The sequence below is a fragment of the Neofelis nebulosa genome, chromosome 17 (assembly GCF_028018385.1).
Source record: "Neofelis nebulosa isolate mNeoNeb1 chromosome 17, mNeoNeb1.pri, whole genome shotgun sequence".
In the NCBI taxonomy this organism is placed as follows: domain Eukaryota; kingdom Metazoa; phylum Chordata; class Mammalia; order Carnivora; family Felidae; genus Neofelis; species Neofelis nebulosa.
The window spans coordinates 38481186-38495857 of NC_080798.1; the positions used below are offsets into that span (position 1 = coordinate 38481186).

Sequence of the window (14672 nt, forward strand, 5' to 3'; positions counted from 1 at the left end):
TCCAGGAGACTTAAAAGAGACTCCACATGTTATATAAGAAGCCATCCCCGTCCCTTCCCCATTACTAGCTACCCACTTCATAGGAAGACCTGATGTAGAGTATTCTGTAGATTTTAAAAGCAAGTTAGCTGTGTGATAGGTGGAGATGCCTCAGCTTTTGGCCAGCATGTAGGAAAGGGTTTTTATCCCCTATGATGTAACTTCCTTAGGCAATTGGAAATGCCACCTTCCTCATTTCCATGGCATTCTTACCTTTCAGTCAAACTTTCCACTCCAAATCCAGTAGTTTCAATAGAAATGGGTGTCTTGTATTTAACATTGCAGAAATACTTTTCTATCTACCATTAACGCAAACAAAATCTTTGGGCTGCTGTAACTGGAGATATCCTACCCAAAATCATTTTTCTTGATTCGATAAAAATAAAAATTAATAATATTAAAGGAACTCTCAGTTTGCAGAGATCAAAAGCAAAGTATGGAATATGTGCTTCCTTAACCCCAATATTATGGATGCTGGAAATGGCAATGATATCGGTGTTTTTTAATATTGGATATTTAGTCCCAAGAGGTGATGGTACTCATGCAAAAATCATGCAGAAAATTAGTGGGAGCTTGGATTTTTAAATTCTGGTATAAATTTATTTCATACAGAACAATCTCTTAAGGGAAAAACAAAACAAAAACAAAAAAACCTTCTGATACCTCTAAGTGAAAACTATTTAATTTCTCAGTATCCAATTTTTTTTTTTCCCGTGACCACATATACCTTTGATTTCCTCTTGCTGTAAGGCTTTATTTAACAGTTTACCCTATTAATCACTGGTTAAAGTGCCACCATTTTCTCAGAACACAGCCTTTTAAAAGGTTCCCTTGTTCTTCTCTTTCTACCGTTTGCTTAGGTGGCATTTTGCTCCATCCCTGTATCATGAATTCTGGCACGTGTTCTATGTTATCACACCATTGAAGTTGTCGATATGCATCTCTTTTTAGGATTTACCATACACAACATTGCACTCTTGATGCCCAGAACATGACCTATCAGAGTGTTGACAGTAAATATTGATTGATGTGAATTACAAAGACATTCTCACTTACATCTTAGCATTGTTGGTCTGCCTGAATTTATCTGAATATTTCTTCTCAAAGATCTGCACTAAGGACATTCTTTGGCTGGTCCCTTTGGCAATGAAAATAATAATCCACCCAATCCTGATGTTTTAAAAAGAGACCCCGTGTGTTTGCAATTTATCACTTTGACTCAGAATGCATAAAAATGACTCAATTCCATGAAGGCATTTCATAAAGACTCCATGTGTTATCTTGATTTTTCTAAAAGAGAACCATTCATTACATGGATTTTTTTTCCCCAAAGAGTATTTTTTTTCCTTAGCGCATTTTTTACAAGTTCTACTGAGACAAATGTTATTTGTATCCAACGAAGAACGATGTTCTGAGTTTCAAAAAAAAAGGTCAATGATTTAAGTTAGCTTATTTTTAAGCAGGTCATTTTTCACACTCTTTCTTGCCTAGAGCAACATTTAAACTGTCCTGCAACTTTACCTTGGTTTCTGTGGATAATTAAGCATTTATCATTCACTTGCCTTGCATTTCATTTAGACTTTCCATCTTCAATCACTTAGGATAGACTGCAACTGTTTTCTCACTGCTGTCCTTAAACTGGTGCTTTTTAAATAGATGCCACATTTCTCCCTGTCTTTGCTCACAATGTTGTAAGCAAACATATGGTATTGAGGGTAGCATGAAGGGGAAAACAAAAAAAGAAGGTACTTATAGAATACAAATAAGCTATTTTCAGCCTTTTGAAGCTATTCATAAAAAATGATAATTCATTTTACAATTACTACTGCTTACATCTTCTTTGACACCGAACTGCCTCCTATGTCTAGGTATGAAGTATATCTGGACTTTGCAAGTTCTATAGGTCCCTTTCCTCTACACCAATGATAGCCCTAGGGCTCAGCTACACTGCTTGGAAGTCCTATGGGAATATAGGAGACTGTTGAAAAACTGGAGACTGATATCAGACAGACTGACTTAGAATCTTTCTTCAAGCTCCTTGTGTAAAAAAATATAAATTTTAACCCTCATTCCATTCTCTCATAAGTAAAACTGAGATGACATGAGAAACTATCTCAAAATACTGTGTGCGATAAATTAAAATAAATTTGATAATGCATGCAAACCCATTTAGCACAATGCCAAGAACATAATAGGTGTTCAATAAAGAAGACTTTTGGTTTATATTCTTGTCATTCTTCCTGTTTTTGTTATAATTTGACAGGGAATTTTATTGATAGATGTGGAAAGCATTTTACCTTTCTCTCTGAAATATAATTCTGTCATTTGTAGCATAGAGACAGAAATTATTCCCTCTACAGTCTGGCTTATTGCTCTGTCCACCTAGAAAACTGGAAACACACCAATACTTTCCTTTGCATGTTTTTGTTGTTGTTGTTGTTGTTGTTGTTGTTGTTATCATTATTATCACAGTGACCTCTCGAATAAGAGAATATATTAATAACCATTCTTTCCTTGTGTGATGGCCCTTTTCTATCTCAACATGTGATCTTGAATTAAATCTGAGCAAGAGTTTATCACAGTCTCAAGGCTCATTTTTGCAAGCACAAGAATAGCACTGTGTTGGCTAGACACTTAGGACATGGTATGAGACTTGGAAATGGCATGAATTTTAGCTCTAAGTGAATCTCAACAACAACCACAACAAAACTACATCTGGGGTTACAGTAGGGCTACTCCCACCATAGGAACAAATAGAAGAAATATAGACTAAAAACCAAGCTGCATTCCCTACCTGGTTTATCACACATCTTCTCTATGAGTTATAGCAAGCTTTTCTCTTTCTATTAATCCATTCCTGCCTTCTACCCCATTCCATCCATCCTTTGCTTTTCTTTTCCTTGTCTTCCTGTTTAAAATCCTTGCTGAAGGACTTCTAGGTGCCATACATTCTGCTGGGCATAGGGACGTATAAGGAACAAATCTGGCAAGCTCCATTCCTTCATGGATTATACATTCTAGCATTAGAACTAACTTCAAAATATAAAAAAAAAAATCAGTATGTAAGATAATTACTGATTATGATAAGCTGAAATAATATAAAAAGCAAAACAAATGGCAAATCTTTCTGTAATCTCAAATTTATTCCTGAAACAAGAGAAGGAGTGCTCCCTGAGGTAGAGAGATTGAGGTGCTATGGCAACAGAAAATAATTCCATTAAGTTGTATGTAACAAGTAAGGGGATAGCAGAACTTCTCTTTTCCAAAGTCCAGAGTTCTGTTCTTAGCATTCTTGTGAGGATAAAATAAGACACATAGGGGATTTTTTGTCTCCTGTGCTCTGTTTTTTTTTTATTATTATTAAAAATACTCTAGTATCAATAACTTGATAACAGTTGCCAATGGGAAATCTTCTTTATAAATTTCATAAATATGTTCAAGTCCCATAGCCTGCTGAGAGGATGCTCACTGTCACAATACTGATTATAGCTACAAGTCTGGCTCTTGCTGGTAAGGCCAGAATCCTGATATAAAAATGAACTGAGGACAGGCCCAGATGCGTTTGCGGGTTATTCTAATTCTACTAAACGCTTAATAACGAAATTATAGTAATTCTCTACAATCTCTTCCAGAGGACAGAAGCAGAGGAAATACTTCTTAATTCATTCTAAGAGGCCACCACTACCCTAATACCAAAATCATATGACATTCTAAGAAATGATAACTATAAACAAATATCTATAAAAAACATAGATACAAAATCTTCAGCAAAATATTAATAAATTGAATCCAAAGTAGTATGAGTTATATGTCATGGCCAAATGAGATTTATCCAAGATATGCCAAACTGAGTCAATACCCAAAAATCAATTAATAAAATCTATCACATCAACAGATTAAAAAAAGAAAAATCAGATGATCATATCAGTAGGTGAAGAAACAGTATTTGACAAAATCTAACTCTCATTCATGATTTAAAACTCTTAGTAAAATAGGAACATGAGGGAACTTTTCAACTCAGTAAAGACTATCTGCAAAAACCCTACAACTAATAGCATACATAAAGGTGAAAACCTTGAAGATTTCCTACTAAAATCAGGTCCAAGACAAGGATGTTCCTTCTCACCACTTCTTTTCAACATCGTGCTGGTAAGTCCTTACTAATACAATAAGACAAGGAAAGGAATAAAAGATACACAGATTGGGAGAGAAGACATAAAATGTTCATTGTTCACATATGGCATGATCATCTATGCAGAAAGTCCAAAAGAATCGACAGAAATAAAAACAACAAAACCTTCAGGAACTCGTAATAAACTAGAGCAAGGCTGCAGGATACAAAGCCAATGTTTTCCTATATAAAAACAATAAATTTGAAATTAAAAACACCATACGTTTTATGTTAGCACCCCCAAAACTAAAGTACTTAAATATAAACCCAACAAATATGTACAAGATCTATATGAGGAAAAACAGCAAACTTCCAATGAATGAAATAAAAGAATAACTAAAAAATGGAAAGATATTCCATGTTCATCAACAGAAAGACTCAGAAACATCTGGATGTCAGTTCTTCCAGCTTAATGTAGAGATTCAATGCAATACTAATCAAAATATCAGCAAATTATTTTATGGATATCAACAAACTGATTCTGAAGTTTATATAGAGAGGTAAAAGACCCAGAACAGCCAACAAAATACTAAGGGAGAACAAATTAGAAAGACTGATGCTTCCTGACTTCAAGACTTACCACAGAGCTGCCGTAATCAAGACAGTGTGGTATAGGTGACAGGACAGACAAATAGGTCAACAAAATAGAATAGAAAGCCCATAATGGGATTACATAAACAACATCAACTGAACTTTGACAAAGGAGCAAAGGCAATGCAGTGGAGCAGAGATAATCTCTTCAACAAATGATGCTGGATAGCCACATGCAAAAACAAAACAGAATCCAAATACAGACCTCACACCCTTCACAAATATTAACTCAAAATGGATCACAGTCCTAAATGTAAAACACAAAACTATAAAACTCCTAGACAATAGGAGAAAATCTAGATGACCTTGCATATGACCATGACTTTTTTTTTTTTTAACGTTTATTTATTTTTGAGACAGAGAGAGACAGAGCATGAACGGGGGAGGGTCAGAGAGAGAGGGAGACACAGAATCTGAAACAGGCTCCAGGCTCCGAGCCATCAGCCCAGAGCCTGACGTGGGGCTTGAACTCATGAACCGCGAGATCATGACCTGAGCCGAAGTCGGACGCTTAACCGACTGAGCCACCCAGGTGCCCCGACCATGACTTTTTAGATATAACACCAGAGGCACAAACCAAGAAAGAAGTGGTAAGCTAGACTTGATTAAAACTTAAAATCCCTGGTCTGTAAAAGGTACTGTATTTCACTGAATGAAAGGCAAGTCACAAATTTGGATATGTTTGCAAAAAACATATCTGATAAAGGACTGCTATCTAAAATACACAAATAACTCTTAAAACTAAACAATAAGAAAACAAAGGGCCTAGTTTTTAAAAATATATGTCAAAGGGGCGCCTGGGTGGCGCAGTCGGTTAAGCGTCCGACTTCAGCCAGGTCATGATCTCGCGGTCCGTGAGTTCGAGCCCTGCGTCAGGCTCTGGGCTGATGGCTCGGAGCCTGGAGCCTGTTTCCGATTCTGTGTCTCCCTCTCTCTCTGCCCCTCCCCCGTTCATGCTCTGTCTCTCTCTGTCCAAAAATAAATAAAAAACGTTGAAAAAAAAATTTAAAAATATATGTCAAAGATGGGGGTGCCTGGGTGGCTCAGTCAGTTGGGCGTCTGACTTCCGCTCCGGTCATGATCTCAGGTCTGTGAGTTCAAGCTCCGTGTCGGGCTCTGTGCTGACAGCTCAGAGCCTGGAGCCTCTTTCAGATTCTGTGTCTCCCTCTCTCTCTGACCCTCCCCCGTTCATGCTCTCTCTCTTTCTCTGTCTCAAAAATAAATAAACGTTAAAAAATTTTTTTTTAATTTAAAAATTTCAAAATATATGTCAAAGACCTTAACAGACACCAAAAGAACACATAGAGGTGTCAAATACACTTACAAAAAGATTTACCACATCACATGTCTTCAGGGAAATGTAAATTAAAGTAATGAAATACCACTACACATCTATTATAATGGCCCAAATCTGGAACACTGGCAATATCAAATTTAGGTGAGGAAATGGCAGCAACAGGAACTTGCACTCATACTGGCTGGAATGCAAAATGGTACAGACACTTTAGGAGATAATGTGGAGGTTTCTTACAAAATTAAATATACTCTCACCAGACAATTCTGCAATTGCACTCTGTGGTATTTACTCCAAAGAGTTGAAAGCTTACATCATCATGAAAACCTGCACATCGATGTTTAAAGCAGCTTAATTCATAATTTGCAAAACATGGAAGGACTCAGAAGTCCGAGAGCCAATGAATGGATAAATACACTGTGATCTACCCAGAGAAGGAATATTATTTAACTCTTAAAAAAATGAGTGATCGATGACAATCAAAAATAATGAAATCATGGGGCGCCTGGGTGGCGCAGTCGGTTAAGCGTCCGACCTCAGCCAGGTCACGATCTCGCGGTCCGTGAGTTCGAGCCCCGCGTCAGGCTCTGGGCTGATGGCTCGGAGCCTGGAGCCTGTGTCCGATTCTGTGTCTCCCTCTCTCTCTGCCCCTCCCCCGTTCATGCTCTGTCTCTCTCTGTCCCAAAAATAAATAAAACAATAAAATAAAATAATAATGAAATCTTGCCATTTGCAACTTACCAATCCAACAGTAGATGGAACTGGAGGGTATTATGCTAAGCAAAATTAGTCAGAGAAAGACAAACATCATATAACTTCACTCATCTGAGGCCTTTAAGATACAAAACAGATGAACATAAGGGAAGGAAAGCAAAAATAAAATAAAAACAGGGAGGGGGACAATATATAACAGGCTCTCAAATATGGTGAAAAGCAGAGTGTTACTGGAGGGGTTGTAGGAGGGGGATGAGCTAAATGGGTAAGGGGCATTAAGGATTCTACTCCTGAAATCACTGTTGCACTATATGCTAACTAACTTGGATGTAAATTAAAAAAAAAATAAATTAAATGGTAAAAAATAAAAATAATAAACTTTTAAAAATGAGTGATCAAGTCATGAAAAGACATGGTGGAAACTCAAATGCGTATTACTAAGTGAAAGAAGGCAATCAAAGAAAACTACATACTCTATATGACATTCTGAAGCAAAACTATGGACACAATAAAAAGATGAGTAGTTGCCAAGGGTTATTAGGGGAGGGATGAACAGAAAGAGCTCAGAGGATTTTTAGGGCAGTGAAAATATGTATGGTATTACAGTAATATATATCCTTATACTGATATATATCCTTACAATGATATATATCCTTATATATTTGTCTAGACCTATATAATGTACAATACCAAAAATAAACTCGAAGGCAAACTATGGATTTGAGTGATTATTATGTGTCAATGTAGGTTTATCCTTGGTAAAAGTGTACTGTGCTGGTGAAAGATACTGGTAATGGGCAAGACTATGCATTTGTGGGGCAAAGGATATATGAGATATCTCTGTCCCTCTCTGTCAATTATATTCTAAACCAAATACTGCTCTAAACATTTTAAGTCTTTAAATTTCTTTTTAAATTAAGGAGAAACAATTTTTTCAAAATTATTACCAAAATACAAATTTCACTATCCTGGTTCTTTAACAACAATAATAACAATAAAAAAGGAACACCCAGGTGGCTCAGTTGGATGAGCATTGGACTTTGGCTAAAGTCACGATCTCAACGTTCATGGGTTCAAACCGCATGTAGGGCTCTGTGCTGACAGCTCAGAGCCTGGAGCCTGATTTGGATTCTGTGTCTCCCTGTCTCTCTGCCCCTTCCCTGCTCACCCTGCTCATACTCACCCAGCCACCCACCCACCCACCCTCCCCCCCCCCACACACACACTCTCTCTCAAAAATACAGAAACATTAAAAAAAAAAAAAAAGGAACTGAACAATTCCACAGTAGAAATGTGTATTGGTATTTAAACCAGCATATTCTGTCTCAGTTATTTTGCATCTCTTCCTGAAGTCATGGACAGACCAACTATGTACAGGGATGGCATCTATGAGAGTTGTAGGGGTATACAGGTCTTTTGTAATGAATTTGGGCTCATCCCTGAATATTTCTTTATTTTTCTAGAATTTAGATCCCTAGGTCAAAATTAGTGAACATTCCTTTATTTTTTCTTTTTTCTTTTTTTTTTTTTTTTGTTTATTTAATTTTGAGAGAAAGATAGAGAGCACACGAGCACAAAGTAGGGGTGGGGCAGAGACAGAGGGAGACACAGAATCCGAAACAGGCTCCAGGCTCTGAGCTGTCAGCACAGAGCCCGACGCAGGGCCCAAACTCACGAGCTGTGAGATGACCTCAGCCAAAATCAGACGGTTAACTGGCTAAGCCACTATGGCGCCCCTAAAATTAGTGGACATTCTTAATGGTTTTGATACATAGCCTTCAATTTTTTTCAATAAATGTAATTATTAATACTTTTACCATTAGGTTTTGACTAAGTAATTTACCAAGCACATATTAATCCTGCACATTACTGTTTTATTTTTTTTTATTTATTTTTATTTTTTTTAATATATGAAATTTATTGTCAAATTGGTTTCCATACAACACCCAGTGCTCATCCAATCCTGCACATTACTGTTTTAAACATCACATTTGCTGACTTGATAGGGCAAATTTATTTACTCTTTTGTGTTTGCAACATGTTGTGACAGCCACAGAGAACCACTGCTTGGATTTCTCTTTAACAAAGAATTTGCCTAAGAGTATACTTAGCTGACATCTTCCAGCTGAAGCACCTTTAGGGTTAGTGTTAGTTTGCAAGTTGAGGACTCTTCTTCCCAGACACATCAGAGCCAAAGACTGAGCATGGCCAGACTGTATTAAAGCCTACCCATGTTTGTAAATTATGGGTTTCTTTTAAGAGCCATTTTTGCTCCAGGGACGCCCATGGGTTTGGCCAAGATGCTGTCAAATCTGCACTGCCTTTCCTGTTCCTCTCTGTTTAACTTGCATGGGTATCAGATCTGCACTGCAGTATGACGGGCTGCCCTGCCTAATCCTGTTTCAGGCCTCTTATGGGCTGGATGTTAATCTCCCTCCCAAAATTCTTATGTTGAAATGTAATCCCCAATGTGATGACATTTGGGGGCAGGGACTTTAAGACGCATTGCGATCAGGGGCGCCTAGGTGCCTCAGTCAGTTAAGTGGCCAACTTCGGCTCAGGTCATGATCCCACAGTTCGTGAGTTCAAGTGCCACGTCAGGCCCTGTGCTAACAGCTCAGAGCCTGGAGCCTTCTTTGGATTCTGTGTCTCCCTCTCTCTCTGCCCCTCCCCAGCTCATGCTGCCTCTGCCTCTTTCAAAACTAAATAAACATTTAAAACACTAAAAAGAAAGAAAAAAAAAGAGGCAATGTGATCACTGTATTAATGCTCATATACAAAGAGACGAGGGAGCTAGCTAGCTCTATTTTTACAAGAATACAAGAAGTCTGCCACCTGCAACCTGGAAGTGGGCCCTCACTGGAATGCTACCATGCAGGCATCCTGATCTGAGACTTCCAGCCTCAAGAACTGTGAGAAATAAATTTGTTTCTTATAAGCCACCTAGTTTAAGGTATTTTGTTATAGCAGCCAGAACTAAGACAGTGCTTTTTTGATCTTTCATAGCCCTTCCCCACTAAGCCACTTCTTCTCCTCATTCCGTCTCAATGTCTTTTCCAGAGGACATAACTGGTACACATATTTTGGTTGCCAGAAAGTGTATTTACTTTCCATTTGCTTATAAAATAAAAAGCCCAAATGCTCAATGGTCTTTGCCCTTTTTTTCTATATTTTTCTGACATAAAAGTTCGATAAAGTCTTCTTAATCAATTTATGCATAACATGCCCTTTTCTACCACAAACACTCAAAAAAATTCATACCAGTTTCAAAAATATTTTTAAAAACACAGAGAAAGGGACTCACAAAGCAACTTTAGCTTGTAATGGGAACAACTTACACTCTGCTTTCATTTGAACACACCTAAGTGTAATTATGCAGGTATTCACACAAAAGTGTTTATATTTCACTTGTACATATTTGTGTTGCAGCAAAAGAACTTAGGCTTACTACTGATTACTGAATTTAGCCTCTATTTCCTTCTGCATTGTGTCTGTTTTAGTTTAAAATCTCAACTTCACTCAACCAATATCGATTAAGCAATTTCTATATACATTCTCAAAGTATCCGTTCTCTCCATTTTATTTCCCACAATGGGTTCTGAATAAACTTTCTAAAATATAAAACCAGATAATTTTGTATCTTTCAAATTAGAAACGATAAAGCTAAAATAAATCTATGTTGAGAAAGACACTCATTATGCTGGGTAAAAATGTAAATATTAAATGTTGCTGACATTTGATTAAGCAAATGGCAATAGATGTCAATGAGACTTAAAAGTACCCAAATCCTCTGACTTACTAGGGGACTTTTATCATCTATACCTCATAGTAATTTATTCTTGATATATGAATTATTTAAATGTTAGCACCATACTCCCTTGTATTTATGTTGAAAGCAAAAATCTGTCTTCCAAAATGGATTGTGTGATACTCAAAGGCTGACATTAGCCTTTGTGAATTTTTCTCCTTACATTTAATTCAATGTCTGGCACACAGTGAATGCTGAATACATTTTTGCTGGATTATGCTGGGCCTGGTGAACAAAATGATCCAAGTGGACAAATAGTCAAGGAGCAAAGGAAAAGACGATTCAACTCCACTTAAGCCATCAACACAGTTTTGTTTTACAGAAGCCTCTGTTCCATAATTATTCCCTAGGAAAGTAAAGTTCAAAGATGGTTTTGAAATTAAGGACCTGGGGATGAGTCCCAGTTTTACTCCCAACTCTGTCACTGTGACTTTGGCCAACAGGACATCTCCAGACTTCTCTCTCTCTCCCTCCCTCCCTTCCTCCCTCCCTCTTTTTTTCTCTCTCTTTCAGCTGACTGCCTTCTCTGACACTTCCCCTAGGGTCATCAAGGAGCCCAAATGAGATGAAGTTTATAACAGACTTCTCTCTTCTCTGAGGAAGAGTATGTAATTATGCCCCTAATTAATGTCTTTTACAAGAGTTCCTTCCTGTTCCTAAATCTAAATTCAATTTTAAGACATGACCTATTTATATATAAATTGCACTTTTTCTCACTTTTAAATGCATGAGGATTTTACTCTTTGAGTTTAAAAAAAAAGCAAAGAGAGGCTTTAAATTTTTAAGTTATTAATAATTGACTTACTGGTAAGACATGGAAATTTATCTCAATAATACTGAAAACTCATGAATCAGAGAAAATATATTATACCTATACTATACGTAGCTATGTATTGAATTTGTCAATTTGGAAAATTTGCAGACCGAACCACAAGACACAGAATAAAAATTCATGCAAAAGACACTGTTATTAATAATTTTTAAGTGTGCTATAAAAGTTTTGTTTTGTTGTTGAAACTAACTTAATGATTTCTAAAATCTGTACCACCAGATTCAGGATACTGGTTGGGTCGAATACTGGCAATACTCTTATTACTACCACCACCACTAGGTCATAAAGATCTCTAACGGGTAGATATCAGTATCTTGATTTATAAATAAGCAACCTAATAGCAAACATAATAATACCCACCCATTGGATGATTACCACATGTCATGCACTATATGGTCGATATTTATTACCTGATTTGATGTTCATTCTAACACTATTAAATAGATTCCATACCCAATTTATAGATAGGGGAATTGAAACTTAAAAAAGATTTGTAAGTATTACTCACAAAGAATCACAGAGCCAATAAGCAACTGGCTTTATTCTTAAATCTGATATTTAAGTGTGCCTGATGTATAAACACATTTTTCCCCCAGGATGAAAAATGGTGCCAGGCCATCTGTTAAATAGGTGATATTCTATAATGGGTCTGCAATTTGTTTTAATCAGTATCAAAATGATTGTTGGGCTTGCCATGTAGCACACATTGCCCAGGAATAACACATTCAAATATTATTGATACAGGCAGTGAAGTACTTAACCATGACATTTCATAATCCAAATCCCAAGAAAAGTGTTTCCCTGAAGCAATAACATGGTAAATAGAATTCAAAATTTAGGCCACAAACCTGTCTCAGGCTCAATGGAAAAATAAGGCTGCCCTTCCAAGATACTATAAACCAACTTTGCACTGTTTCCATAAACTGGGTCATCAGCATCAGTAGCTGTTACATTAGTGACAGACGTACCTAAAAAAAGAAAGAAAGAAAGAAAGAAAGGAAGAATGAAAGAAAGAGGAAAAAAAGAAGAAAAAGAGGGAGAGAAAAGATAATAATTAACACATTATCCTTTGCCAAGAGCTAAATTTTGCCAAGCATATCATACAGAAATCCATGTGTGGGAATAAGGAAAATAAGAAATCTCTTCAAAAACTACTCTGTCATAACTTCAAAACTATCCAAGTCTTTTAAAAGAACGAGTACTGCTGGGCTGGAGCACTATATAAAGATAACCCTTTTAGAATCAATATTATTTAAGATTCTTTTTTTGTTTTCATTTTAAAGACACCTATCAGATTCATGTGGGCTTGGAGGATATGGAAAGGAAAAATATCAAAGAAACATGAAACACAAAATTAATCAGATCACATGTAACATTTAAGTTTTGCAAAACTAAAACTGAAGACACCTGAATAAAATGGCTGCTAGAAAAACTGCACAGAAATATCAGAGGAATATTTCATTCATTTTATCTAATTCTTTACAATATAAAATTAGATTGGAACCACCAATTAATCAGCATGTTTAGGTAATTACGCCTTATGGATAATAGAATCAAAACTTTTTTTTTTTCGGATTCATTTTCTTTGTGTTATTCACTCATTCCTTCAGCAATTGAGCACATACAGCTTGCCTGATATGAAGTAAAGATACTAAGATAAGATCTACACTGAAGGAGTATACAGTTTGGTGGTGGAAGGGAAGAAGAGGGGACTGGTGCACACACACATAAAAATTCAGCTGAATGCAATAGCACCATGTCTGGAACTCTCACTCCACAGAGAGGGCGGGCAGGGACAGGACAGCTTTCTGCGAGACGTTGCATTTGACTTACATTATTAAAGACAGGTAGAGTTTAATCATGAGAATGGCAAGGAAGGAATTCCAAGCAATAAGTCAAGCATAAGTAAAGGCAAAGTAGTCTGAAAGACTGTGTGAAATTCTGGAAACTGCTAAAACTGGGAGCAATTGGAGATGTCTGGTGTGGTGACAGGCTTCAAGTTCTGTGAGGACAGGGTCAATGTCCTTAATCCAGTAAGGGTTGGACACATAATACAGTAAAACCTTGGATGGTAAGTAACTTGTTCTGTGAGTGTTCCACAAGACGAGCAAACATTTCTAATAAATTTTAACTCGATTAACGAGCAATGTCTTGCAATACAAGAAGTGTGTGATGCTGAATTTCACATGATCACAACTGAGCCAATGGTTCTTGAAATCTGCTTTGATATACAAGTGCTTTGGATTACAAGAATGGTTCTGGAAGGGAATTATGCTTGCCAACCAAGGTTTTACTGTAATTATCAAACACTGATAATTGAATGAATGGGCAAATGAATAAATCATCTGATGATTTAACGACAAATGGTATCTAAGTGTCACAGAGAAGCTCCCTAGCAAGTAGACTCTCAGATTAATGGCAGAATTTTTTTTAATGCTTATTTACTTTTGAGAGAGACAGAGACAGAATGCGAGTGGGTTAGGAGCAGAGAGAGAGGGAGACACAGAATCCGAGGCAGGCTCCAGCCTCTGAGCTGTCAGCATAGAGCCCAATGCGGGGCTCAAACTCACAAGCTGTGAGATCACAGCACGAGCTGAAGTTGGCCGCTCAACTGACTGAGCCACCCAGATGCTCCTAATTGCAGAATTTTTACCAGGGAGTTCTCTTCAACTGATACCTGTGGGGAAATGAACAGGACAATATTGGGTGGAACCAGCCCTTGGTCTGTGATGCACTCACAGACTCCAGTGGCCACTCTATACCTGACATGGTCATTGAGGAAATGGGGCCAGACGTTTAGACTCCAGCACTGTCCAGTTATTGGATGTGGGAACCCCTCTGAGAATGGAGGCTTGGTCTTGGGTCATGCAGCTCTCTTCAACTGGATGACCTTCAGCTCTGAGATGCCAATCATCAACACTCTCAAGCAGCATGGGGGAAGAATGTTTCAATTTGAAGGGCGGATCTGAGTAGCATACCTCCATGTTTACTGAAATAGGATAGAGCTTTTGCAAGATCTTGCCAATCACAATGTTATTAAGGGTTTTGAATTACGGTCACTATACATGAAAATGTAGTAATACTATTCATTGAGCGGTTGATAGTCCTGTAAAATTGGAATTTCTACTCAGCATTATGATTCAGAGGTGCTACAAAATCTACAGTGATAAAAAAAAAAAAAAACACCTCGTGTTGGTTTTGTAATACATTCCATCAGACACTG

At 37.2% G+C, this 14672-nt stretch overlaps 1 protein-coding gene across 5 annotated transcripts in view; it reads right to left on the reverse strand.

Moving 5' to 3' along the window:
* The window catches only part of CDH8 (cadherin 8), a 361133-nt gene that overhangs the window by 191478 nt on the left and 154983 nt on the right, over nt 1–14672 (reverse strand). For 4 of the 5 annotated variants that reach the window (XM_058706098.1, XM_058706099.1, XM_058706102.1 and 1 more), the window contains one exon: nt 12298–12417. The exons of the other annotated variant lie outside the window; for it this stretch is intronic. In XM_058706098.1, coding sequence (XP_058562081.1) covers nt 12298–12417 — 120 coding nt within the window. The remainder of the gene's footprint in view (nt 1–12297; nt 12418–14672) is intronic. 5 annotated transcript variants of the gene reach the window in all.